At 45.3% G+C, this 27,876-nt stretch overlaps 2 protein-coding genes across 3 annotated transcripts in view; both read right to left on the reverse strand.

The window, feature by feature from the left end:
• Nucleotides 1-227: 227 nt before the first annotated feature.
• Nucleotides 228-8,187, reverse strand: gp1bb (glycoprotein Ib platelet subunit beta). The gene is made up of 2 exons (XM_024438484.1): nt 8,058-8,187; nt 228-1,117 (listed from the first exon to the last, which is right to left on the reverse strand). Exons 1-2 carry the CDS (start codon nt 8,170-8,172, stop codon nt 486-488), a joined length of 747 nt encoding a protein of 248 aa, XP_024294252.1. The 5' UTR covers nt 8,173-8,187; the 3' UTR covers nt 228-485.
• A 777-nt stretch (nt 8,188-8,964) lies between these two features.
• The window catches only part of sept5a (septin 5a), a 39,996-nt gene continuing 21,084 nt past the window's right edge, over nt 8,965-27,876 (reverse strand). Inside the window, exons 1-11 of one of the 2 annotated variants that reach the window (XM_042331462.1) lie at nt 22,428-22,731; nt 20,985-21,075; nt 19,318-19,404; nt 19,092-19,215; nt 18,087-18,221; nt 17,723-17,840; nt 17,501-17,602; nt 17,231-17,327; nt 16,767-16,902; nt 16,353-16,455; nt 8,965-10,817 (exon numbers count right to left, since the gene is read on the reverse strand). In XM_042331462.1, coding sequence (XP_042187396.1) covers nt 10,752-10,817; nt 16,353-16,455; nt 16,767-16,902; nt 17,231-17,327; nt 17,501-17,602; nt 17,723-17,840; nt 18,087-18,221; nt 19,092-19,215; nt 19,318-19,404; nt 20,985-21,075; nt 22,428-22,502 — 1,134 coding nt within the window. In that variant the 5' untranslated portion in view covers nt 22,503-22,731 and the 3' untranslated portion in view covers nt 8,965-10,751. Of the gene's footprint in view, nt 10,818-16,352; nt 16,456-16,766; nt 16,903-17,230; nt 17,328-17,500; nt 17,603-17,722; nt 17,841-18,086; nt 18,222-19,091; nt 19,216-19,317; nt 19,405-20,984; nt 21,076-22,427; nt 22,732-27,876 lie in introns of those variants that run through there. The other variant, XM_042331463.1, reaches the window with a different exon arrangement.

A 27,876-nucleotide genomic window follows, 5' to 3' on the forward strand; every position in this document is an offset into this window, starting at 1 on the left:
ATTCCAAATGTGTTATTTCATAGTTCCCATGTCTTCACTATTATTCTACAATGTATAAAATAGTACAAATAAAGAATAACCCTTGAGTAGTAGGTGTGTCTAAACTTTTGACTGGTAATGTACATCCCAAACCTTTAAAAATACACCCATTTAAGAAATGATAACACAATACAGTATTATTGTAAATTAAATGTTATCTCTATCTGCAATGTATTCAAAGCTTGATGTATTATTTTAACAGCTTTATTGAGTGATGCAAGCAATGAAACATATTGAAAGAATCAGAAAATAAATGCATAACCACTTGTATTTGCCCATGTTTCTTGTCCTGTGAGTCCCCTTTCAAGCTCACCAGCTTGACCCCTTTAAGGTTGTCTCTCTACTCTGCCTTTTGCTGTTTCCTCTCCCTCTTCTCCCTCCTTGCCTACCTGGCCCCTCCCTCCCCTCTTCAGATGCTGCTGGCCTTCAGGGGCTCATACTCACTATTACTCATAAGCCCCTACCCCCCCAGCAAAGCTCTCCTCTGTGGTCCTTCGTGCCTCACGGGACAGCCTTTCAAACCTCCTCAGGAACACGACCATGGCACCCAGCAGCCCCACCTGCACCGCCACAAACACAAACAGAAAGACCTGGGAGGCCAGTGCTAGGTCACAGTACCAGTAGTGACAGGACTCCAAAACCTCCTCCTCAGCCAGGTAGACCACCAGCCTTCCCCGCAGGCCGGGAGGGGAACTGCAGGTGACATTGCTGTGTCCCACGTAGTCGACAGGCTGTTTGAGCAGCCAGGAACGCAGGTAGAGCACGCCGCAATCACACGCCCAGGGGTTGCCATGGAGAGAGACAGAGCGGAGGGAGGAAAGGGAGTCCAGCAGGCCGTTGGGGAGTGTGGTCAGCTGGTTGTCGTGGAGACGGAGCTCGATGCTGGCAGGAGGGAAGTGGGAGGGTAAAGAGGAGGTGGTGAGGGAGCGGCTGCTGCAGTCTACCTGACCACCATGACAGGAGCAGGACAAGGGACAGCCTGATGACCCTTCAACCCTCCCTGGGGTTAGCAAGAGGAGGAGCAGACCCAGGAGTTGGGTTACACATGGCAGGAACCCCCTCATCATCACTGCCAACTCTGGAGAGGGAGGGTGAAAGGATGGAGAGAGAGAGAGGTAGGGAGACATATGTCATACTGGAAGGGTGGAGGAGAAACAATACCAACTCATGTCTGTGGATGTCTCTGCCATGTGAGGGATGCAGATATAATTTTAGTGTGAGTGTGAAATTAGTCATTAAAATAGAATATGTATCATTCCAAGCAAGGGAGATAGCAACCCAAAAGACCTTTTCACACTGCATTGTTCTTAGCACCAGGCTAGACTGGCCCTGTGCGGGGTCATTCCTACACTGTGGTACCTTTTTCTGTCCACAGGAAATATCACTTCTTATTTAGTGTTAAATGTGGATTCCAGGCCTCCCGGGTGGCGCAGTGGTTAAGGGCACTGTACTGCAGCGCCAGCTGTGCCACCAGAGACTCTGGATGCGCGCTAAGCAGTAGGGCTTGGTTGGGTTGTGTATCGGAGGACGCATGACTTTCAAGCTTCGTCTCTCCCGAGCCCGTACGGGAGTTGTAGCGATGAGACAAGATAGTAGCTACTAAACAATTGGATACCACGAAATTGAGGAGAAAAAGGGGGTACAATTATTATTATTTTTTAAATGTGGATTCCAAAATGCTTTAAATATAAGGTCAGATGTCCTTTACCTCAAGAACACAAAAATATGGATCTTGAACACTTTTTTTCAATGGATAGTGTTTTTGCTATGTTCCTGGGTGTTATTCATCAACTTCCACAATAAATATAAGCCTTAAACTACCATCTTACTTCATTATTTTATAGTCCTAGTTAAATTCTCTCTGATAAAAGTAGTTTTTCATAATTATTGTATTTATTATTATTTTATTTGATATTTTTATGTGTGACTGATATCCCTTTTGTTCGTTGTTCACTCACTATGGCTCATTTGGGCTTCAAATGTCCAGCCTGTTAGGTGCATAAACCCAACAGGGTGGAACCTAACAAGTTGGGAAAATGCACCACCCCAAAAATATGTGCCTTTTTTTCTGGAGTTATGAGGTCCACAAAAGGCACCGCATTGTAGGAATGACCCGGCTAGCTTAGCCAGTGTTCACACAAACATTTGTTAACCTGGGCTAAGGATTAGCCCTGGGCTAAGGATTCCGCTGGTGTAAAGTACTTAAGTAAAAATACTTTATCGTACCACGTATGTTGTTTTTGGAGGTATCTGTACTTTACTTTACTATTTATATTTTTGACTACTTTTACTTTAACTTCAATACATTCCCTAAGAGAAATGTACTTTTTACTCCATACAGTGTATATTTCCCCTTATATCCAAATGCGCTCCTTACATTTTGAATGCTTAACAGGACAGGAAAATGGTCCAATTCACACACTTATCAAGAGAACATCCCTGGTCATCCCTACTGCCTCTGATCTGACGGACTCACTAACCACAAATGCTTTGTTAGTAAATTATGTCTTGAGTGTTGGAGTGTACCCCTGGCTATCTGTAAGTTTATAAAACACACAAATTGTGTTTTCTGGTTTACTTAATATAAGGAATTTGAAATTATTAATACCTTTACTTTTGATACTTAAGTATATTTTAGCAATTACATTTACTTTTAATACTTGAGTAAAAGTGAAAGTCACCCAGTAAAAGTCTAAAAGTATTTGGTTTTAAATATACTTTAGTAATTATGATGATTGGGTACTTTTTCCACCACTGAAGGATTCACACACTTGTACTCCAAAGCCCCGAGCTAACGGACAATTTGGACCAACATTCTATCTCTGACTCGCGCCCAATGTTATAAACGCTAAGACATTTATTAATCCACTAATTCCTCTTGCTTCTGGGCTAACATTTGATTTCCTCTTGCTTCTGGGCTAGCATTTAATTTCCTCTTGCTTCTGGGCTAGCATTTCATTTCCTCTTGCTTCTGGGCTAGCATTTAATTTCCTCTTGCTTCTGGGCTAGCATTTCATTTCCTCTTGCTTCTGGGCTAGCATTTCATTTCCTCTTGCTTCTGGGCTAGCATTTCATTTCCTCTTGCTTCTGGGCTAGCATTTAATTGCCTCTTGCTTATGGGCTTGCATTTGATTTCCAACAGTGATGGTTTGTATAAACCTTGCTGTCTGCCTGTCAGACATCAAGAAACAATGTTTCACTTTTGAAATTCGATCTTGCTGCTGTGCAGAGAATGCTGTCAGCGAACAAGATATCAACTTTCCTGATCCAGGGGAAATCATGCAACAATATTATTATTATGGATATATGCAATGCTGGAGTGGTGTAAAGCTCGGTGCCATCGGACTCTGGAGCAATGGAAATTATCTGGCAGTCCGATGGATGAATCTGGGTTTGACGGGTGCCAGGAGGAGCTACCTGTCCAAATGCATAGTGCCAACTTTAACGTTTGGTGGAGGAGGAATAATGGTCTAGGGCTGTTTTTCTTGGTTCGGGCTAGGCCCTTTAGTTCCAGTGAAGGCAAATATTAATGCTACACAATAAAAATTACATTCTAGACGATTCTGTGCTCCAAACTTTGTGGCAACAGTTTGGGGAAGGCCCTTTCCTGTTTCAGCATGACAATGCCCCTGTGCACAAAGCGAGGTCCATACAGAAATGGTTTGTCGAGATCGGTGTGGAAGAACTTGACTGGCCTGCACAGAGCCCTGACCTCAACCCCATTGAACACCTTAGGGATGAAACCCTCCTCATACGCCACGACTGGTATACCCGAAGTAACCGCACGAGGAGGCTATAACAGACTTCCTCCATCGCAATGTTCCTCTAAGGCCCTTCTGCTAGCTTGCTAGCCCCGGCCTGCTAGCTCTCTGAAACGCCTGGTCTCCAGCTAACCTAATCTACTCACTGGACCCCTATGATCACTTGGCTACGCATGCCTCTCCCTAATGTCAATATGCCTTGTCCATTGCTGTTCTGGTTAGTGATTATTATCTTATTTCACTGTAGAGGCTCTAGCCCTGCTCAATATGCCTTAGCCAACCAATTTGTTCCACCTCCCACACATACAGTGACATCACCTGGTTTAAATGTGTCTAGAGACAATATCTCTCTCATCATCACTGAATGCCTAGGTTTACCTCCAATGTATTTACATCCTACCATACCTTTGTCTGTACATTATGCCTTGAATCTATTCTATCGCGCCCAGAAACCTGCTCCTTTTACTCTCTGTTCCAAATGTACTAGACAACCAGTTCTTATAGCCTTTAGCCGTACCCTTATCCTACTCCTCTTCTGATCCTCTGGTGATGTAGAGGTTAATCCAGGACCTGCAGTGCCTTGCTCCACTCCTATTCCCCAGGTGCTCTCATTTCTTGACTTCTGTAACCGTAAAAACCCTGGTTTCATGAATGTTAACATTAGAAGCCGCCTCCCTAAGTTTGATTTATTCACTGCTTTATCACACTCTGCCAACTCTGATGTTTTAGCCGTGTCTGAATCCTGGCTTAGGAAGACCACCAAAAACTCTGAAATGTCCATCCCTAACTATAACATTTTCCGACAAGATAGAACTGCCAAAGGTGGTGGAGTTGCAATCTACTGCAGATATAGCCTGCAGAGTTCTGTCTTACATTCCAGGTCTGTACCCAAACAATTCAAGCTTCTACTTTTAAAAATCCACCTTTCCAGAAACAAGTCTCTTACCGTTGCCGCTTGCCATAGACCACCCTCTGCCCCCAGCTGTGCCCTGGACTTCATATGTGAATTGATTGCCCCCCATCTATCTTCAGAGCTCGTGCTGCTAGCAGACCTAAACTGGGACATGCTTAACACCCCGGCCATCCTACAATCTAAGCTTGATACCGTCAATCTCACACAAATTGTCAATGAACCTACCAGGTAGAACCCCAAATCCGTAAACACGGGCACCTTCATAGATATCATCCTAACCAACTTGCACTCCAAATACACCTCTCAGTGATCACTGCCTCATTGCCTGCATCCGTAAAGGGTCTGCGGTCAAACGACCACCCCTCATCACTGTCAAACGCTCCCTAAAACACTTCAGCGAGCAGGCCTTTCTAATCGAACTGGCCCGGGTATCCAGGAAGGATATTGACCTCATCCCTTCAGTAGAGGATGCCTGGTTATTCTTTGAAAGTGCCTTCCTCACCATCTTAAATAAGCAGGCCCCATCCAGGAACAGATATATCCCTTGGTTCACTCCAGACCTGACTGCCATTGACCAGCACAAAAACATTCTGTGGCGTACTGCATTAGCATCGAATAGCCCCTGTGATATGCAACTTTTCAGGGAAGTTAGGAACCAATATACACAGGCAGTGAAGAAAGCTAAGGCTAGCTTTTTCAAACAGAAATTTGCATCCTGTAGCACAAACTCAAAAAAGTTCTGGGACACTATAAAGTCCATGGAGAATGAGAGCACCTCCTCCCAGCTGCCCACTGCACTGAGACTAGGAAACACTGTCATCACCGATAAATCCAATTGACAATTTCAATCAGCATTTTTTTATGGCTGGCAATGCTTTCCACCTGGCTACCCCTACCCCGGTCAACTGCCCTGCACCCCCCACAACAACATGCCCAAGCCTCCCCCATTTCTCCTTCAACCAAATCCAGATAGCTGATGTTCTGAAAGAGCTGCAAACTCTGGACCCCTACAAATCAGCCGGGCTAGACAATCTGGACCCTCTCTTTCTAAAATAATCTGCCGAAATTGTTGCAACCCCTATTACTAGCCTGTTCAACCTCTTTCGTATCGTCTGAGATTCCCAAAGATTAGAAAGCTGCCTCGATCATCCCCCTCTTCAAAGGGGGAGACACTCTAGACCCAAATTGCTACAGACCTATATCTATGCTACCCTGCCTTTATAAGGTCTACGAAAGAAAGTGATCAAACAGATTACTCACCATTTCGAATCTCACCGTACCTTCTCCACTATGCAATCTGGTTTCAAAGCTGGTCATGGGTGCACTTCAGCCACGCTCAAGGTCCTAAACGATATCATAACCGCCATCGATAAGATACATTACTGTGCAGCCGTATTCATTGATCTGTTTAAGGCTTTCGACTCTGTTAATCACCACATTCTTATCGGCAGACTCAACAGTCTTGGTTTCCCAAATGACTGCCGCGCCTGGTTCACCTCCTACTTCTCTGATAGAGTTCAGTGTGTCAAATCAGATGGCCTGTTGTCTGGACCTCTGGCAATCCCTATGGGGGTGCCACAGGGTTCAATTCTCGGGCCGACTCGCTTCTCTGTATACATCAATGATGTCGCTCTTGTTGCTGGTGATTCTCTGATCCACCTCTACGCAGACGACACCATTCTGTATACTTCTGGCCTTTCTTTGGACACTGTGTTAACTAACCTCCAGACGAGCTTCAATGCCGTACAACTCTCCTTCCGTGGCCTCCAACTGCTCTTAAATGCAAGTAAAACTAAATGCAAGCTCTTCAACTGATCGCTGCCTGCACCTATCCGCCTGTCCAGCATCACTTATCTGGACGGTTCTGACTTAGAATATGTGGACAACTACCAATACCTAGGTGTCTGGTTAGACTGTAAAATCTCCTTCCAGACTCACATTAAGCATCTACAATCCAAAATGAAATCTAGAATCGGCTTCCTATTTCGCAACAAAGCATCCTTCACTCATGCTGCCAAACATACCCTTGTAAAACTGAACATCCTTCCGATCCTCGACTTCGGCAATGTCATTTACAAAATAGCCTCCAACACTACTCAACAAATTGGACGCAGTCTATCACAGTGCCATTCGTTTTGTCACCAAAGCCCCATATACTACCCACCACTGCGACCTGTACGCTCTCGTTGGCTGGCCCTCGCTTCATACTCATTGCCAAACCCACTGGCTCCAGGTCATCTACAAGTCTTTGCTAGGTAAAGTCCCGCCTTATCTAACCTCACTGGTCACCATAGCAGCACCCACCCGTACCATGCGCTCCAGCAGGTATATCTCAATTCCACCTTTGGTCGCCTTTCCTTCCAGTTCTCTGCTGCCAATGACTGGAACGACCTGCAAAAATCACTGAAGCTGGAGACTCATATTTCCCTCACTAGCTTTAAGCACCAGCTGTCAGAGCAGCTCACAGATCACTGCACCTGTACATAGCCCATCTGTAAATAGCCCATCCAACTACCTCATCCCCTTACTGAATGTATTTTTTTATCTTGCCCCTTTGCACCCCAGTATCTCTACTTGCACATTCATCTTCTGCACATCAATCACTCCAGTGTTTAATTAACACACTGTATATATACTTTTTCTACTGTATTATTGACTGTATGTTTGTTTATTCCATGTGTAACTCTGTGTTGTTGTATGTGTCGAACTGCTGTGCTTTATCTTGGCCAGGTCGCAGTTGTAAATGAGAACTTGTTCTCAACTAGCCTACCTGGTTAAATAAATAATAATAAAAATTGGAATGCCAACTGCAAGCCAGGCCTAGTCGCCCAACATTAGTACCGACCTCACTAATGCTCTTGTGGCTGAACGGAAGCAAGTCCCCACAGCAATGTTCCAACATCTAGTGGAAAGCCTTCCCAGAAGAGTGGAGGCTGTTATAGAAGCAACGGGGGACCAACTCCATATTAATGCAGATCATTTTGGAATGAGATGTTCGACGAGCAGGTGTCCACATACCTTTGGTCATAGAGTGTATATGAGGATTTGAAAATTATATCTAACCTTTGATCTTAATAACAATTCAGTTATACTCCATAGTAGTTGTTTTCTAAAGAGGAAACAGTTGTCAGACATTTTTATAACTACCACTGGAATTTATCTTTGACAGGTTTTTCTGACATCTTAGACCATTCTCCAATCAAATCAAATTTGATTGGTTGCGTACACATATTTATCATGCTTGTGATATCATACACAGAGAAAGCCTAATTAAACAGTTAATTAGGTTACAGTCATAGTGAAAGGTGTTATGGTCTTGTTATGGTCAGGAGAGGGTGCCTTACCTTCCCTGTTGTGTGTGGTCGTAGCAGGAGTGTGTGGTCGTAGCAGGAGTGTGTGGTCGTAGCTGTTGCATGTGTTCATAGCAGGCGTGGTTTGCAACTCATCACTCAGAGGCATGAGAGTGTATAAAAGTCCAAGCTGGCCTGCACTGATAAAGCACCCTGACACTCACATATGGTTGACACACACTACTGATCGGACACAGGAAGAATATATGTATTTAATGTCAGCAGCATTTTACTCCTTATCACTGCCATAGAGGCTCCTGTCAGGGAAGCCTTATTTAAGCTTCAGGGGGGTGTATGAATACAGTTAATACTAACACTACTGGCCCCTATTGATACATCTCTACAAACTATCCACAGATCAACAGTATTTTACCATACTGTATGTGGCGGACCACAGTACACTAGCTTAGCAGCTAAGCTTCCTACTTCTCTGGGTGCAACCCTAAATAAACCTTCCCCACAATGGCTCGTAGGTTCACCGTCTACAGTAACTATACTGTAGCTGCAGCAAAGTCCTCATCATTCAGCTCCAAACAGAGTTGGGTTAGTGATGGATCTGACTGTGGGCCAGAGGGGAAGTGAGGTCCAAGGAGATACGTTGTGACTCAGCACTTTATTCAGCTCCAGTAGCCAGACTTCCCCCACAACAGGCCTGCCTGCATGGGGCCTACAGGATGTCTCAGGGGCTGTGTCTCAAATGGTACCCTATTCCCTATTTAGTGCCCTTACTGCCCTAAGGCTCTGGTCAAAAGTAACGCAATATATTATAAGGGATAGGGTGTCATTTGAGAACCAGTCAAGACCTTCCTTGTAGAAATATTAGTGTCAGTAAGATCGTACTAGAAACAATAGTGTATTTATATACTTATTTTCAGATGAAGATGTAATGAAGAAACACTGATATGAATCAAGACTGTTTATTCGTCCTCATAACCTGGTCAGTAGTTCCACCACGTCCTCTGAGCGCTAGCACTATAAAAAGCCACAATCACCATCCTGTATGACACAGCCAGAGGGCAGCATAAACTTCACACACACACGGATATGCCATATTGGACAGAAGCATATACAGTAGCTCCTCTTAAAATTTGGCCTCTTTTTACCATCCCATAGTGGTACTGTGGCATAGGTCATAATGCATTTCAGAACAAACACATTGCATCATATGAGAGAGTGGAAATCCAGCTGTAAGCAGATTTGAGTAACTTCGGCATGCTTGCACATGCACCCTTCACTGTTCTGTCCCTACCCTTTCATTTGCTATGTACTGTATGTCAGAGGGGCTCAATTCACTGTAAGGTAAGCAACTGGCGCTAGAGACATGTTCAATCTAATTCACAAGCACCAAAACATGAGAAAGGTCTTCTCAACCTCTCAACAAGTCGAAGTAGAGACCAGCAGTAAAAAGTTCATACGTTACATTTATGTTCAGATTCTTAGGTAGCCTATTGTTCATTAGTCTGTAGCTAGAACATACAAGAAATGCCACTAAGAAAGGGAAAGCGGATTCTCACAGTTTCAAAGCAGAACAAGGTTCTCGTAATAGAGGGTGATACATATGGAAACACACACACACACACTCACACGCGTTCAACATCAACAAGGATTCAAACTTTAACATCAGTAATATCGCTGTTTTACAAAACATTTTGTAATGCGTCTTCATTACCTGACAAAATATCCCAAAAGTATTCACCATATTTATAAATTGGATACATTTAACAGGTCATTTATATTACATGTTTATGTTATGTCATATGTTACTAGGACCGTCAATAATATTAATGGGGTTCAAATGGACACAAGATACAGTTAAAACACCACATTTCTCGTTGCAGGACAGACCAAATATGCAAGCACCAAAAAACAAATGACCAATGAACATGCAGCTACTGTTCTCCCAACACAGTGCTGATTATATCCAGGGGTGAAAGTAAGCAGGTCCTGTACGGCGTACCGGCAAAATAAATAGTGGGGGTACACTGTACCGGTAAAGCATGAGCCTGTCACAATAATTAAAACATAGTGATTCCAAGAAAACTGTAGGCTTATATACTATTACTTATCATTACCGCATGAAGAATGAGCGAACAGACAAAAACGATTGGGTTACGCTCGAAAATGCAGCGTGGTTCGACAGTAACACATACATTTTGCCAAGGCAGAGATAAGTGGCAGAGATGGGCGTGGACAGCAGAGGACACATCAATTCAGGTTACAAAACTTTTGTAGGCCTAGTGAATGACCATCACAGAATGTCATTCACTAAAGGTTTTGGTGTTTTGCAACTGATGTCTCTTAGCATTTATCAAATGGCAGGTGCACAGTGCACGGATGCGGGAATTATTTAGTGAATAATGTGCGCGGGAAGCCTATAGTAGCCTTTTGGAGTAATTGTTTGACAATCAGATGAAAACATTATGACTGGTTGTGTTTATGATACATTAATAGGTCGGCCAATACATTTTAAAAGTTAACAGTAATCTTTACTATTAGGTCACAGAGATCCTATTAAATGAATAGGGATTCTATAACTAATTATATTATTAGGCCCATAACAAAATGGCGTGCACGTGCACTCATAGGAGGTCCTCATTGAATATACTTTCACCCCTGATTACATTATAGTTGGTATGTAAGTAACATGTCTGAAGTTGTAGTTCAGTGGCCAGCAGATGGGGTTGTAGCTCACTGGTCCTTCCCATCATGGATCTGCTGCTGCATCTTATTTAGCATCTCTTGCATCCTCGCCAACTGCAGAGAGAGAGAGAAAGAAGGGGGTGGGGTAGAGAGAAAGACACACAGAGAGAGAGAAAGAAGGGGGTGGGGTAGAGAGAAAGACACAGAGAGAGAGAGAAAGAAGGGGGTGGGGTAGAGAGAAAGACACACAGAGAGAGAGAAAGAAGGGGGTGGGGTAGAGAGAAAGACACAGAGAGAGAGAAAGAAGGGGGTGGGGTAGAGAGAAAGACACACAGAGAGAGAAAGAAGGGGGTGGGGAGAGAGAAAGACACACAGAGAAAGAAAGAAGGGGGTGGGGTAGAGAGAAAGACACACAGAGAGAGAGAAAGAAAGGGGGTGGGGTAGAGAGAAAGACACAGAGAGAGAGAAAGAAAGGGGGTGGGGTAGAGAGAAAGACACAGAGAGAGAGAGAGAAAGAAGGGGGTGGGGTAGAGAGAAAGACACAGAGAGAGAAAGAAGGGGGTGGGGTAGAGAGAAAGACACAGAGAGAGAGAGAAAGAAGGGGGTGGGGTAGAGAGAAAGACACAGAGAGAGAGAGAAAGAAGGGGGTGGGGTAGAGAGAAAGACACAGAGAGAGAGAGAAAGAAGGGGGTGGGGTAGAGAGAAAGACACAGAGAGAGAGAAAGAAGGGGGTGGGGTAGAGAGAAAGACACAGAGAGAGAGAAAGAAGGGGGTGGGGTAGAGAGAAAAACACAGAGAGAGAGAGAGAAAGAAGGGGGTGGGGTAGAGAGAAAGACACAGAGAGAGAGAGAGAAAGAAGGGGGTGGGGTAGAGAGAAAGACACAGAGAGAGAAAGAAGGGGGTGGGGTAGAGAGAAAGACACAGAGAGAGAGAGAGAGAAAGAAGGGGGTGGGGTAGAGAGAAAGACACAGAGAGAGAGAAAGAAGGGGGTGGGTTAGAGAGAAAGACACAGAGAGAGAGAAAGAAGGGGGTGGGTAGAGAGAAAGACACACAGAGAGAGAGAAAGAAGGGGGTGGGGTAGAGAGAAAGACACAGAGAGAGAGAAGGGGGTGGGGTAGAGAGAAAGACACAGAGAGAAAGAAGGGGGTGGGGTAGAGAGAAAGACACAGAGAGAGAGAGAGAAAAAGAAGGGGGTGGGGTAGAGAGAAAGACACACAGAGAGAGAGAGAAAGAAGGGGGTGGGGTAGAGAGAAAGACACACAGAGAGAGAGAAAGAAGGGGGTGGGTAGAGAGAAAGACACAGAGAGAGAGAGAAAGAAGGGGGTGGGGTAGAGAAAGAAAGACACAGAGAGAGAGAGAGAGAAAGAAGGGGGTGGGGTAGAGAGAAAGACACAGAGAGAGAGAAGAAAGAAGGGGTGGGGTAGAGAGAAAGACACAGAGAGAGAGAGAGAAAGAAAGGGGTGGGGTAGAGAGAAAGACACAGAGAGAGAGAGAGAAAGAAGGGGGTGGGGTAGAGAGAAAGACACAGAGAGAGAGAGAAAGAAAGAAGGGGGTGGGGTAGAGAGAAAGACACAGAGAGAGAGAGAAAGAAGGGGGTGGGGTAGAGAGAAAGACACAGAGAGAGAGAGAGAAAGAAGGGGGTGGGGTAGAGAGAAAGACACAGAGAGAGAGAAAGAAGGGGGTGGGGTAGAGAGAAAGACACAGAGAAAGAAGGGGGGTGGGGTAAAGAGAAGGACACAGAGAGAGAGAGAGAAAGAAGGGGGTGGGGTAGAGAGAAAGACACAGAGAGAGAGAGAGAGAGAGAGAAAGAAGGGGGTGGGGTAGAGAGAAAGACACAGAGAGAGAGAGAGAGAAAGAAGGGGGGTGGGGTAGAGAGAAAGACACAGAGAGAGAGAAAGAAGGGGGTGGGGTAGAGAGAAAGACACAGAGAGAGAGAGAGAGAAAGAAGGGGGTGGGGTAAAGAGAAGGAAAGACACAGAGAGAGAGAGAAAGAAGGGGGTGGGGTAGAGAGAAAGACACAGAGAGAGAGAGAGAAAGAAGGGGGTGGGGTAGAGAGAAAGACACAGAGAGAGAGAGAGAGAGAAAGAAGGGGGTGGGGTAAAGAGAAGGACACAGAGAGAGAAAGAGAGAGACAGAGAGAGAGAGAGAGAAAGAAAGAAGGGGGTGGGGTAGAGAGAAAGACACAGAGAGAGAGAGAAAGAAGGGGGTGGGGTAGAGAGAAAGACACAGAGAGAGAGAGAGAGAAAGAAGGGGGTGGGGTAAAGAGAAGGACACAGAGAGAGAGAGAGAGAGAGAGAGAGAGAGAGAAAGAAAGAAGGGGGTGGGGTAGAGAGAAAGACACACAGAGAGAGAGAGAAAGAAGGGGGTGGGGTAGAGAGAAAGACACAGAGAGAGAGAAAGAAGGGGGTGGGGTAGAGAGAAAAACACAGAGAGAGAGAGAGAAAGAAGGGGGTGGGGTAGAGAGAAAGACACAGAGAGAGAAAGAAGGGGGTGGGGTAGAGAGAAAGACACAGAGAGAGAAAGAAGGGGGTGGGGTAGAGAGAAAGACACAGAGAGAGAGAGAGAGAAGAAAGAAGGGGGTGGGGTAGAGAGAAAGACACAGAGAGAGAGAAAGAAGGGGGTGGGTTAGAGAGAAAGACACAGAGAGAGAGAAAGAAGGGGGTGGGTTAGAGAGAAAGACACACAGAGAGAGAGAAAGAAGGGGGTGGGGTAGAGAGAAAGACACAGAGAGAGAGAAGGGGGTGGGGTAGAGAGAAAGACACAGAGAGAAAGAAGGGGGTGGGGTAGAGAGAAAGACACAGAGCGAGAGAGAGAGAAAGAAGGGGGTGGGGTAGAGAGAAAGACACACAGAGAGAGAGAAAGAAGGGGGTGGGGTAGAGAGAAAGACACAGAGAGAGAGAAAGAAGGGGGTGGGGTAGAGAGAAAGACACAGAGCGAGAGAGAGAAAGAAGGGGGTGGGGTAGAGAGAAAGACACAGAGAGAGAGAGAGAGAGAAAGAAGGGGGTGGGGTAAAGAGAAGGACACAGAGAGAGAGAGAGAGAGAGAGAGAGAGAAAGAAAGAAGGGGGTGGGGTAGAGAGAAAGACACAGAGAGAGAGAGAAAGAAGGGGGTGGGGTAGAGAGAAAGACACAGAGAGAGAGAAAGAAGGGGGTGGGGTAGAGAGAAAAACACAGAGAGAGAGAGAGAAAGAAGGGGGTGGGGTAGAGAGAAAGACACAGAGAGAGAGAGAGAAAGAAGGGGGTGGGGTAGAGAGAAAGACACAGAGAGAGAAAGAAGGGGGTGGGGTAGAGAGAAAGACACAGAGAGAGAGAGAGAGAAAGAAGGGGGTGGGGTAGAGAGAAAGACACAGAGAGAGAGAAAGAAGGGGGTGGGTTAGAGAGAAAGACACAGAGAGAGAGAAAGAAGGGGGTGGGTTAGAGAGAAAGACACACAGAGAGAGAGAAAGAAGGGGGTGGGGTAGAGAGAAAGACACAGAGAGAGAGAAGGGGGTGGGGTAGAGAGAAAGACACAGAGAGAAAGAAGGGGGTGGGGTAGAGAGAAAGACACAGAGCGAGAGAGAGAGAAAGAAGGGGGTGGGGTAGAGAGAAAGACACAGAGAGAGAGAAAGAAGGGGGTGGGGTAGAGAGAAAGACACACAGAGAGAGAGAAAGGGGGGTGGGGTAGAGAGAAAGACACAGAGCGAGAGAGAGAAAGAAGGGGGTGGGGTAGAGAGAAAGACACAGAGCGAGAGAGAGAGAGAGAGAAAGAAGGGGGTGGGGTAGAGAGAAAGACACAGAGAGAGAGAGAGAAAGAAGGGGGTGGGGTAGAGAGAAAGACACAGAGAGAGAGAGAGAAAGAAGGGGGTGGGGTAGAGAGAAAGACACAGAGAGAGAGAGAGAAAGAAGGGGGTGGGGTAGAGAGAAAGACACAGAGAGAGAGAGAGAGAGAGAGAAAGAAGGGGGTGGGGTAGAGAGAAAGACACAGAGAGAGAGAGAGAAAGAAGGGGGTGGGGTAGAGAGAAAGACACAGAGAGAGAAGAGAAGGGGGTGGGGTAGAGAGAAAGACACAGAGAGAGAGAGAGAGAGAGAGAAAGAAGGGGGTGGGGTAAAGAGAAGGACACAGAGAGAGAGAGAGAGAGAGAGAGAGAAAGAAGGGGGTGGGGTAGAGAGAAAGACACAGAGAGAGAGAGAGAAAGAAGGGGGTGGGGTAGAGAGAAAGACACAGAGAGAGAGAGAGAGAGAAAGAAGGGGGTGGGGTAAAGAGAAAGACACAGAGAGAGAGAGAGAGAGAGAGAGAGAGAGAGAGAGAGAGAGAGAGAGAGAGAGAGAGAAAGAAAGAAGGGGGTGGGGTAGAGAGAAAGACACACAGAGAGAGAGAGAAAGAAGGGGGTGGGGTAGAGAGAAAGACACAGAGAGAGAGAAAGAAGGGGGTGGGGTAGAGAGAAAACACAGAGAGAGAGAGAGAAAGAAGGGGGTGGGGTAGAGAGAAAGACACAGAGAGAGAGAGAGAAAGAAGGGGGTGGGGTAGAGAGAAAGACACAGAGAGAGAAAGAAGGGGGTGGGGTAGAGAGAAAGACACAGAGAGAGAGAGAGAAGAAGGGGGTGGGGTAGAGAGAAAGACACAGAGAGAGAGAAAGAAGGGGGTGGGTTAGAGAGAAAGACACAGAGAGAGAGAAAGAAGGGGGTGGGTTAGAGAGAAAGACACAGAGAGAGAGAAAGAAGGGGGTGGGGTAGAGAGAAAGACACAGAGAGAGAGAAGGGGGTGGGGTAGAGAGAAAGACACAGAGAGAAAGAAGGGGGTGGGGTAGAGAGAAAGACACAGAGCGAGAGAGAGAGAAAGAAGGGGGTGGGGTAGAGAGAAAGACACAGAGAGAGAGAGAAAGAAGGGGGTGGGGTAGAGAGAAAGACACAGAGAGAGAGAAAGAAGGGGGTGGGGTAGAGAGAAAGACACAGAGAGAGAGAGAGAAAGAAGGGGGTGGGGTAGAGAGAAAGACACAGAGAGAGAGAGAGAGAGAGAGAAAGAAGGGGGTGGGGTAGAGAGAAAGACACAGAGAGAGAAAGAAGGGGTGGGGTAGAGAGAAAGACACAGAGAGAGAGAGAGAAAGAAAGGGGTGGGGTAGAGAGAAAGACACAGAGAGAGAGAGAGAAAGAAGGGGGTGGGGTAGAGAGAAAGACACAGAGAGAGAGAGAGAAAGAAGGGGGTGGGGTAGAGAGAAAGACACAGAGAGAGAGAGAGAGAGAGAGAAAGAAGGGGGTGGGGTAGAGAGAAAGACACAGAGAGAGAGAGAGAAAGAAGGGGGTGGGGTAGAGAGAAAGACACAGAGAGAGAGAAAGAAGGGGGTGGGGTAGAGAGAAAGACACAGAGAGAGAGAGAGAGAGAGAGAGAGAAAGAAAGAAGGGGGTGGGGTAGAGAGAAAGACACACAGAGAGAGAGAGAAAGAAGGCGGGTGGGGTAGAGAGAAAGTGTGTGAGAAAGACACAGAGAAAGAGAAAGAAGGGGGGTGTGGTAGAGAGAAAGTGTGCGAGAAAGACACAGAGAAAGTGAGAAGTTAGAGAGGAGGTAGAGAGAGAGTACGAGTGGTAATGCCATTTTTGTCCTTTCTAGGATCTCTCTATAAACGGGAGACTATCCTATATAGGTGATGTTACCCATGATGACATAGCAGTTTACCTCTTCATCTTTCATCTTGATGAGTCTGTCTGTTTCCACATCTGGGGTGGATAGGGGCAGGATGGGGATCGGGCTTTCCATGCGGTTGTCCTGCGTCAGTTTACTGAGGGGAAAAAACATAAGGAACATGAATACAGACTCACACAAGGGCAATATTAATAAACACTTCAGATATAAACTATAAACCAAGCACCTCATACTTTCGGTCTTGCACTCTGTCTGACCTCTACAACAGGGTTTCCCAAACTCGTTCCTGAGGCCCTCTCTGGGTGCACATTCTGGCTTTGCCCTAGCTTTGATTATTTAAAGCTACTGTGTAATGCTAGGGCAAAAAAAAAAAAGTGCACCCAGGGGGGGGCCCCGGGACAGAGTTTGGGAAACCCTGCTCTACAGTATACACACAGACGCACATACCTGGTCATGTCCTGTATACACTGGGCTCTATAGTTCTCATAGTGCACATCACATGTCACGTCTTTGAGGTCATGCATGTGAGAGCGAATCAACATGTTCCTCAGCTTCACAAAGTCACAGTGAGACTGGTTCTCCACTGAAACACAAACACAAACAGACAGAAAGACTGGGTCATTTTACACTGACATGATTTGCTTAGATAAAACATTCCTCTCTGTTGTATCCACCAGCAGTGATGCACTGTATCCTATTAGGAACAGGGCGTTTTCTGAGCAAGAAAACTGAGCCTAATCATAATGCATTGGTTGAGACATAAGGGTACATAGAGGTTGTTTTTCATAGTTTGAGTTTCAGTCATTTTTCTTTCAAAAATGTTAATAATATGTGAGGAATGTTCACCATGCAACTTAAAGAGTCAAAGCCCTGAGTAATATTGATCTGTGTCCTCCATTGTTGTCACCCACCTTCCACAATACCCCATGGATAGAGTCTCCCTCTCACTCTCTGGCCCCTGGCCTCAACCACTGTGTTACTGCCAATTACTGCTAACGGACAGCACTCCTACACACACACACACACACACACACACACACACACGTGCGCACACACACACACACACACAGGTTAGGATTTGGCATGATAGATTGACATGTTAGAAGGCATGGTTGAGTTTAGAGTTCTTGTTCAGCTCAGAACTCTATTCTTAATGTTCGGTCTCCAGTTGTGTCTCTCACCTTCAGTTCTTTGTCCAGTTGTTTGAACTCCTCGTCCTCATCAGAGTCACACTCTGGGAACTGGTACACCTTAATGCCAAACCTCTCAATTTCCTCACGGACCTACATGCACACACACAAACACACACACGTGGCACCACACATTGTGCTGGGTGAGCAACTTCCAATCATAATGTGACACCTGCTTCAGCAGTTTTAGTCTGTCTGTTGTGTTGGACTCACCCTGTCTTTGAGTTTCTTGATCTCATTGGGAGTGAGACAGTCAGCCTTGGCAATGAGAGGAACCACGTTCACCTTCTCATGGAGAGCCTTCATAAACTCAACATCTACTGGACGCAGTCTGCAAGGGAGAGGAGATACCCCGCCTGGTCAGAGTATGTGCGTGTGTACCTGCATGCACGTGTGAGTTTTCATGGAGACTAAGTGCATTCTGACTGAGGTGGACAGTAATAACAGTGTTTGCTGGTTGAGTTGTATTGGTGCTGTTTACATAGTATCCTCCTGTCATCACACTCAGGATGTGTTATTAATATTTATACCTGTCATTACACTATCACATTCCTGTGTATGTGTGCGTTTGTGTTACCCGTGTCCGAACGGAGGAATAAAGTAGAGGCAGCAGTGGACTCTGTTGTCCTGTATATTCTTCCTGTTCAGTCCACTCTCATCTCTGAAGTACTGCTCAAACTGCTGGTCGATGTAGTCTGTGATCGGCTTCCAGCTATATATATATATATATATATACACACACATACACACGCCACAATCAGTCAAGGCTTACAGGAACTATCAAAATAGAGTTGCACACTATATACAAGTTCCCAGTAATTCATAACCCTGAAGTAGGCAATGCGATGCTGAAACGTTGGTGGTTTTTATATTGTGACTCTTTATTTATTTTTCATAGCCTACAGTTTACTTTCGATTAGTCAGCATCTCTACTAATATTTTTGGGTGTGCGCCAGCTCATGTTTACAGGAGCGACATACAGTGGGGCAAAAAAGTATTTAGTCAGCCACCAATTGTGCAAGTTCTCCCACTTAAAAAGATGAGGCCTGTGATTTTCATCATATGTACACTTCAACTATGACAGACAAAATGAGAAGAAAAAAATCCAGTACTTATTTTCCACCATAATTTGCAAATAAATTCATTAAAAATCCCACAATGTGATTTTCTGGATTTTATTTCTAATTTTGTCTGTCATAGTTGAAGTGTACCAATGATGAAAATTACAGGCCTCTCTCATCTTTTTAAGTGGGAGAACTTGCACAATTGGTGGATGACTAAATACTTTTTTGCCCCACTGTACAAGATGAATTTCCGCTATCATTCCTATTTTAGGTCAATCTTCTAACCCAGTGTTTCCCAACTACAGTCCTAGAGTTCCCCAACAGCACACATTTTTGTTGTAGTCCCAGACAAGCACACCTGATTCAACTTGTCAACTAATCATCAAGCCCTTATTGAGTTGAATCAGGTGAGTTTGTCTGGAACTACAATAATAATGTGTTCTGTTTGGGTAACTCAAGACTGGAGTCGGGAAACACTGTTCTCACCTGTAAAGAAGCCTCAAAGAGATTTAGCTCACCATTCATTGTTGTTGACAGCATCTCCAAACCCTGGCGTGTCTACAATGGTCAATTTGAGCTTCACTCCTTTCTCCTCAATGTCCACTGTATGCTTAATGATTTCCACTGTCTGGTTGATACGCTCTGAGAGAGGGAGGGATGGACAGAGAAAGGGAAGAGAACCTCTAATTAGATGGCATTTTAAAATTGCTCTAGTTTACATTTGAATGTGTGTGTGTTACTCACCCTCAGCGTTGAGTAGTTTCCTGTCCTTGTACAGGTCTGTGAGGAACAGGCTGTTGACAAGAGTAGATTTACCCATACCAGACTCCCCTGTAACATGATATACATATTACATACACTGAACAAAAATATAAGAGCAACAATTTCAAAGATTTTACTGTGTTACAGTTCATATAAGGAAATAAATCAATTGAAATAAATTCATTAGGCCCTAATCTATGGATTTTACATGACTGGGAATACAGATATGCATCTGTTGGTCACAGATACCTTAAAGAAAAAAGGTAGGGGCGTGGATCAGAAAACCAGTCAGTATCTGGTGTAACCACCTTTTGCCTCTTGCAACGTGACAAATCTCCTTCACATAGAGTTGATTGTGGCCTGTGAAATGTTGTCCCACTCCTCTTTAATGTGCAAAGTTGCTGGATATTGGCAGGAAATGGAACACGCTGTCGTGCTCAATGGGAGACATGTCTAGTGAGTATGCAGGCCATGGAAGAACTGGGACATTTTACGCTTTCAGGAATTGTGTACAGATCCTTTCAACATGGAGCCGTGCATCATCATGCTGAAACATGAGGTGATGGAGGTGGATGAATGGTACAACAATGGGCCTCAGGATCTCATCACTGTATCTCTGCATTCAAATTGCCATCAATAAAATGCAATTGTGTTTATTGTCCGTAGCTTATGCTGCCCATACCATAACCCCGCTGCCACCATGGGGCACTCTGTTTACAACATCTGCCATCTGCCCGGCTGCACAGTTGAAATCTGAATGAATTTGTGAAGAGCACACACCTCCAGTGTGCCAGTGGCCATTGAAGGGGAGCATTTGCCCACTGAAGTCGGTTACGACGCCAAACTGCAGTCAGGTCAAGACCCTGGTGAGGACAACTAGCAGGCAGATGAGCTTCCCTGAGACAGTTTCTGACAGTTTGTGCAGAAATTGTTGTGCAAACCCACAGTTTCATCAGCTGTCCAAGTGGCTGGTCTCAGACGATCCCACAGGTGAAGACACCGGATGTGGAGGTTGTTACGTGGTCTTCGGTTGTGAGCCCGGTTGGACGTACTGACAAATTCTCTAAGATGACGTTGGAGGCGGCTTATGGTAAAGAAATTAGCATTTCATTATTTGGCAACAGCTCGTGGACATTCCTGCAGTCAGCATGCCAATTGAACGCCTCCACAAAACTTGAGACAGCTTTGGAATTGTGTTGTTTGACAAAACTGCACATTTTAGAGTGGCCTTTTAATGTCCCCAGCACAAGGTGCACCTGTTTAATGGTCATGCTGTTTAATCAGCTTCTTGATATGCCAAACGTGTCAGGTGGATGGATTATCTTGGCAAAGGAGAAATGCTTACTAACAGTGAGGTAAGAAAACAAATTTGTGCACAAAATGTGAGAGAAATAAGCTCTTTGTGCATATGAAAACATTTCTGGGATCTTTTATTTCAGCTCATGAAACATGGGACCAACACTTTACATGTTGCGTTTCTATTTTTGTTCAGTATAACATGTTTCTAAACAACCACCAACACACACAGACACACACGGCCATCAACGCTAACACTGAGTCAACATTCATGAAAACACATTAAGTACTTAATATCACTGGGTTGTTTTACTTTTACTACAGTAAATGCTACAAACAATACTTTCACTGACCGGCGACCATGAGAGTGAAGTCAAAACCCTTTTTCACTGACTTCCTGTGCACCTGGTTAGGGAGGGTGGCAAAGCCCACATACTGCTTCTCCTGAGAGAGAGAGAGAAAGAGAGACAGAGAGCGAGACAGAGAGAGAGACAGCGAGCGAGACAGAGAGAGGGGGAGAGAGAGACTCAGTCACACAATAGGTAAACGAACATACAATATCCTCAGTCGGATATCTATTCAAAGCAACATTCCTAAGACCTAAATAAATTAGAGAAAAATTGCCATTTAAATTAAAATACAGCTCAAATTCAAACTCAACTCACAGTCAACCCACAAATCCCTTGACAATAGCAGGGGAGAAAGTCTCTAAGACCTGGCGCTGCACTTTTTCCACACACACCAACAGACACATAAAAAACACACAGACACAGTGAGAGAATGAGAGAGAAAAGTATGACTGATCTATAACATTTCCACCACACAATGGCTGTCTATCTTGCAGCTCTCCTCATCCCCTTCTGACACCATTCACACATCATCCAAAGCTTCTCTTTACTCAGAATCTACAGTACTGAAGACCCCATACACACACACTAACAGCCTTACCAGTCTACCAAGGCCAGAGTCTGGCAGCCAACGGAGGGTGACAAAGGCTGTATTGACCAGACATAAATGGCCTATTTTAAACCCCAAACAAACACAAACATGCCAAAGAAATACTCAGTCAGGGTCTATAACAAGTTGTCATAATTTGTCATGTGCATTCTCGACAGCTCCTGGGGCAAGGCTTACATACACAAACACGCATACACACGGTCACAGCATACATAGACATGGAAGAGAGCTCGTGCTGAAGTCACACACACAGAGAATTGGGAAATCTATATCAGTGAGTAATCATACAAACATCTGACTTACTTCTAGGGTGTGTGTGGGATCAAATATGCCACAGTCAGAACAAACAAACTACCCAGAAATCTGTCATGAACACGCATCAGGACATAACTTAAGAAAACAGTGTGTTCTATATTCCATACTAATATGACATGTTAGAGAGAGAAAGATGGTGTTTCTATGAGAGTTTACTGACCTGTGTGTGTGTGTGTGTGTTAAATGTCAATTTCTCTTTGACATTGACCCCCCCTCTCCCTTCTCTTTCCTCTCCTTTCTCTCTCCTCTCATTCCCTATCCCCTCTCTCCTCTCATTCCCTATCCCCTCTCATTCCCTATCCCCTCTCTCCTCTCATTCCCTATCCCCTCTCTCCTCTCATTCCCTATCCCCTCTCTCCTCTCATTCCCTATCCCCTCTCTCCTCTCATTCCCTATCCCCTCTCTCCTCTCATTCCCTATCCCCTCTCTCCTCTCATTCCCTATCCCCTCTCTCCTCTCATTCCCTATCCCCTCTCTCCTCTCATTCCCTATCCCCTCTCGCCTGTCACCTTCCAGTTCTTTACCTTCCGCCTCGCGGTTCTGACTCGAGGGCACAGCAAGCGTTCCACTAGTTTCTCCTGCAGCATGATAGCATCCATAACAAGCCAGCACGACACCAACAGGGAAAAGGTTTTCCAAAGGACAAAAACAGAGCAACCTCCTCACAACGCTTCTCTTATGCACCCCTCTACTCTCTACCTCTCAGTCAGTCCACTCTCTTCTCAATACACACACCACTTTCCTGTTCTCCCTCACTATGTCTTTGTTCCTCCTACTCTCCTCCTCTCTCTTTCTTTCTCCTCTCTCTCCTCTGTCCCACAGCGCTCTACTGCTCCCTGTTCAGACAGGTAGGGGGGAATTCTGAGAGGGAGGAAGGGAGAGAGCGAGAGCTAGGGGGGTAGACAGGAGGAAATAAAATGGTAGGACAGAGTGAGAGAGGTAGTAAGAGGTAGCAATTTAGTGGAGGAAGAGGGGGACGGAGGGGGAAACTGAAGGAATAAAATACACTCATTCATTCACCACATAGTCCCTCCCCCTTTTCCACCATTAGAAAAATAAAGCATTCACTGCTACAGTAATGACCTATAGTATAGCAGCCCAGAGCAGAAAGAGCACAAAAGAGAGAAGCAGACAGACAAGAGAGGGCTAAATAATCTAGCCCATATCTGACCCTAATAGTGATAAGTTGTCAAAGAACAACACAGTGTCCTATAGCAGAGACACAAACTCTTTGTGTGATTCAAGTGTGGACTTGTAAAAGACAGTAACCTGTCACACAGAGCTGAGTGAAGCTTAAAGGACCTCTTAACCCAGCCCTGGGATGACATTAGCGAGAGATGTGTGACTCAATGGCTATATGAAGAGACGAGCCGACGTCTAGACTGGACATCAGCCATACAACAAAAGGCTCCTGCTGTGGAAATTACACTAAAAGTATCAAAGGAAACGTTCTCTCATTAAGTTAAATCAAAGTTCATTGGTCACATAAACAGTTTAGCAGGTGTTATAGTGGTGCTTATGTTGCTTGCTCCTAAGAATGCAGTCAAATGTCAATTAAAAGAACGGAGGGACGAATCCTGGATGTTCAACCCAAATAGCACTGTAGCTGTATCAAAATGCAATCTAGACATATGTACACCGGGGGAATTTACACAAGATAAGCTCATGTAGATTTAATAAAGTGTGAGCTACAGTATGTCGTGAATCCAGTATATAAATAAATATGCTGTAACGAGTGTCGTCGGAAGGATGAGACCAAGGCGCAGCGTTCTTTGAGTTTCACATAATTTATTAACGAAGTGAAACATTAGAAAAGACAAAACAATAAAAATACAACGACCGAACAGCTTCGTTGTGCAAACTACCTGCACACAAACAAAGAACAAGATCCCACACAGAAGGAGGGAAAAAGGGCTGCCTAAGTATGATCCCCAATCAGAGACAACGATAGACAGCTGCCTCTTATTGGGAACCACACTCGGCCAGAAACAAAGAAATAAAGAACATAGAATGCCCACCCAAATCACACCCTGACCAAACCAAAATAGAGACATAAAAAGGCTCTCTAAGGTCAGGGCGTGACATAAGCAGTTTGTATAAACAGTATAACTAAAATACAATGTACATTAGTAGAAAAATTTTAATAAACTGTGTCGGGGATACAGTATTCACCCGGGTGCTGAATGCAGCCCAACAGAATGCTCTCAATGGTGCATCTGTAGAAGTTTGTGAGGGTCTTAGGGGCTATGCCGAATTTCTTCTGCCACCTGAGGTTGTAGAGGCGCTGTTGCGCCTTCTTCACCACAATGGCGGTGTGGCGAGACCATTTCAAGTCCTCAGTGATGTGCACGTTGAGGAACTTGAAGATTTTGACCTTATCCACTGCGGCCCGTCGATGAGGATGGGGGCGTGCTCCCTCTTCTGTCTCCTGTAGTTCACGATCTGCCCCTTTGTTTGGTTGACGTTGAGGGAGAGGTTATTTTCCTGGCACCACTCCACCAGGGCTCTAACCTCCTCCCTGTAGGCTGACCACTGTTGTGTCATCAGTAAACTTGATGATTGACTTGGAGTCGTGCGTGGCCACGCAGTCATGGGTGAACAGGGAGTACAGAAGGGGGCTGAGCACACACTCCTGGGGAGCCCCCGTGTTGAGTATCAGCATGGCGGAGGTGTTGTTGCCGACCCTCAGGAAATCTAGGATCCACTTGCATAGAGAGGAGTTCAGACAGAAGGCCCTGAGCTTAATGACGAGCTTGAAGGGCAGTATGGTGTTAAAAGCTGAGTTGTAGTCTATGAACAGCATTCTGACATAGGTGTTCCACTTGTCCAAGTGGGATAGGGTGGTGTGTAGTGCAATGGCGATTGCATTGTTCATAGATCTGTTGGCGCAGTATGCAAATTGTAGTGGTTAAGGGTGTCGGGTATGGTAGAGGTAATACAATCCTTGACTATCCTTTCAAAGCACTTCATGATGACAGAAGTGAGTGCTACGAGGCAATAGTAATTTATTCAGTTAACTTGGCTTGCTTGGGTACAGGAAGAATGGTGGCCATCTTTAAGCAAGTGAGGACCCCTCCTGTCTCAGCCTCCAGTATTTATGCTGCAGTAGTTAATGTGTCGGGGCATGCTGCTTGCTCCAGTTTCAACTGTTCTGCCTTATTATTATACGACCATGCTGAACATTTGAACATCTTGGCCATGTTCTGTTATAATCTCCACCCGGCACAGCCAGAAGAGGACTGGCCACCCCACATAGCCTGGTTCCTCTCTAGGTTTCTTCCTAGGTTTTGGCCTTTCTAGGGAGTTTTTCCTAGCCACCGTGCTTCTACACCTGCATTGCTTGCTGTTTGGGGTTTTGGCTGGGTTTCTGTACAGCACTTTGAGATATAACAGCAGTTAACAACAGTTAACCCACTGTTCCTAGGCCGTCATTGAAAATAAGAATTTGTTCTTAACTGACTTGCCTAGTAAAATAAAAGGTTAAAAAAATATATAAAAAAATAGTGAGAGGTTGAAAATGTCTGTAAACACTCCAGCCGGCTGGTCTGCGGATGCTCTGGGGACGCAGCTTGGAATGCCATCCGGGCCAGCAGCCTTATGACGGTTTACACGTTTGAAGGTCCTACTCACTTCGGCTACACAGATTGGCAGGCAGCGGGGGCTGTGTTTAGCATGTCTGGGAGTGAGGCCGTGACGTGGCTAGTTTTACTTTTATAATCCGTATTGTCTGAAGTTCCTGCCACATGCGTCTCGTGTCTGAGGCGTTGAATTGCGACTCTGTACCTGTACTGTCTTTTTGCCTCTTTGATTTTCTTGCGGTGGTCATAGGTGGTCTGCTCATATTTCCAGACACTCTACCGTGGTTAAATGCGGTGGTTTGCGCTATTTGCGTATGTTTTAATCATCACTGTAGGAACAACATCCTCGATCCACTTCCTGATGAACCCAGATAGAAAGTAATTAAATTTGTCTAATTTATTCCCAGAGGTGGCCACGTGATCAAGACAGTCCTGCAGCATGGATTCCGATTGGTCAGACCAGCGTTGTACAGACCTTAACACAGGTGCTTCCTGTTTTAACTTCTGCCTATAGGCGGGGAGGATCAGAATGGAGATGTGGTCTGATTTGTCAAAGGAGGGGTTTGTATCCATCTCGGAATGGAGAATAACAAGGATCCAATGTATTTTTCCTGTGAGTGAGGCAAAAGATGTTCGAAATTCGGGAGAAGTTTCCTGGCTACAAGAAATGAGGCCTCGGGATATGTTGTTTCCAATTTGTTAAAAGTCCTGTGTAATTCCTTGCGGTGTTGGCTTATTGGGGGATGTAGACCGCCGTGAGACCAACATGCACTCCACACACTGTGAAACAGGACAGGGTGTGGGGGACAATTGTTGCCAGATGTGGGCCCATGGAGTGTGAGTGTGTGTGTGTGTGTGTCTGGGTTCAGTGGTGATATCTCAGCTAAGCTACCACTGGAGGACAGACATGGGGTTCAAGACAAATGGAGCTAAGAAAGCTATGGTACCCCAGACAGAGTGGGCAACATCAATTGGTCTATCTCCAAGGCATTCCTAATCGATTACCAAACATTTCTTTAAAAAAAAAACGATACAGCCTTGCATTCCTCTTTTTGATTTGTTTCACGCTGTAGGTGGTAGGTGCACTTGACTCAGCAGTCCTAGCGCTGGGAAGGCAAAGTGTTCCCATTTTGAACCATTTCATGTGTCTGAAGGTAAAACCCTGCCTACCCGGCAGGCCCAGAGAGCAAATCAAGTGTACATATAGGCCTTCCGTTGGCCAATCAGATAACTGCAGACATGGTGATCTGAGCTTCCTCGAGCCATAGACTGTAAAAAGAAGCCTTGAACACATAGCAAAGTTGATACTGTGAGATTTCAAAACTTTTAAAACCATGACTAGAGAGAGACTCAACGAAAACAGCAAAGAGCTCCTGTTTTTAAGAGTAAGTTCATGTTAAAGTTGGTATTCAGCAGTCAACACTTTTATAAGCCATAAAATGCACATTCTTCCTTCTTCCATTCACGCTACAACCAACACTGCAGCTGCAATGAATGAATATAGCAAAGTGTTCCGATAAGCTTGCGTTGTTACAGTGCCTCCGGAAAGTATACAGACCCCTTGATTTTTTCCACATTTTGTTACAACCTTATTCTAAAATTGATTTTTTTAAATCCTCAGCTATCTACACACAATTGCCCATAATGATAAAGCGAAAACAGTCACTGTTTTTTGTTTCATTTGCAAATGTATTAAAAATAATAAACAGAAATACCTTATTTACATAAGTATTCAGACCCTTTGCTATGAGACTCAGGTGCATCCTGTTTCCAAAAATAATTGTTGAGATGATTCTACAACTTGATTGGAGTCCACCTGTGGTAAATTCAATTGATTGGAAATGATTTGGAAAGGCACACACCTGTCTATATAAGGTAAAAACAAGCCATGAGGTCGAAGGAATTGTCCGTAGAGCTCACAGACAGGATTGTGTCGAGGCACAGATCTGGGGAAGGGTACCAAAACATTTCTACAGGATTGAAGGTCCCCAAGAACACAGTGCCCTCCATCATTCTTAAATGGAAGAAGTTTGGAACCACTATGGCTCTTCCTAGAGCTGGCCGCCCGGCCAAGCTGAGCAATCGGGGGAGAAGGGCCTTGGTCAGGATGGTGACCAAGAACCCGATGGTCACTCTGACAGAGCCCTAGCGTTCCTATGTGGAGATGGGAGAAACTTCCAGAAGGACAACCATCTCTGCAGCACTCCACCAATCAGGCCTTTATGGCAGAGTGGCCAGACGGAAGCCAGTCCTCAGTAAAGGGCACATGACAGCCCACTTGGAGTTTGCCAAAAGGCATCTAAAGACTCAGACCATGAGAAATACGATTCTCTGGTCTGATGAAATCAAGATTGTACTCTTTAGCCTGAATGCTAAGGGTCATGTCTGGAGAAAA

Source organism: Oncorhynchus tshawytscha, linkage group LG12 (assembly GCF_018296145.1).
Source record: "Oncorhynchus tshawytscha isolate Ot180627B linkage group LG12, Otsh_v2.0, whole genome shotgun sequence".
In the NCBI taxonomy this organism is placed as follows: Eukaryota; Metazoa; Chordata; class Actinopteri; order Salmoniformes; family Salmonidae; genus Oncorhynchus; species Oncorhynchus tshawytscha.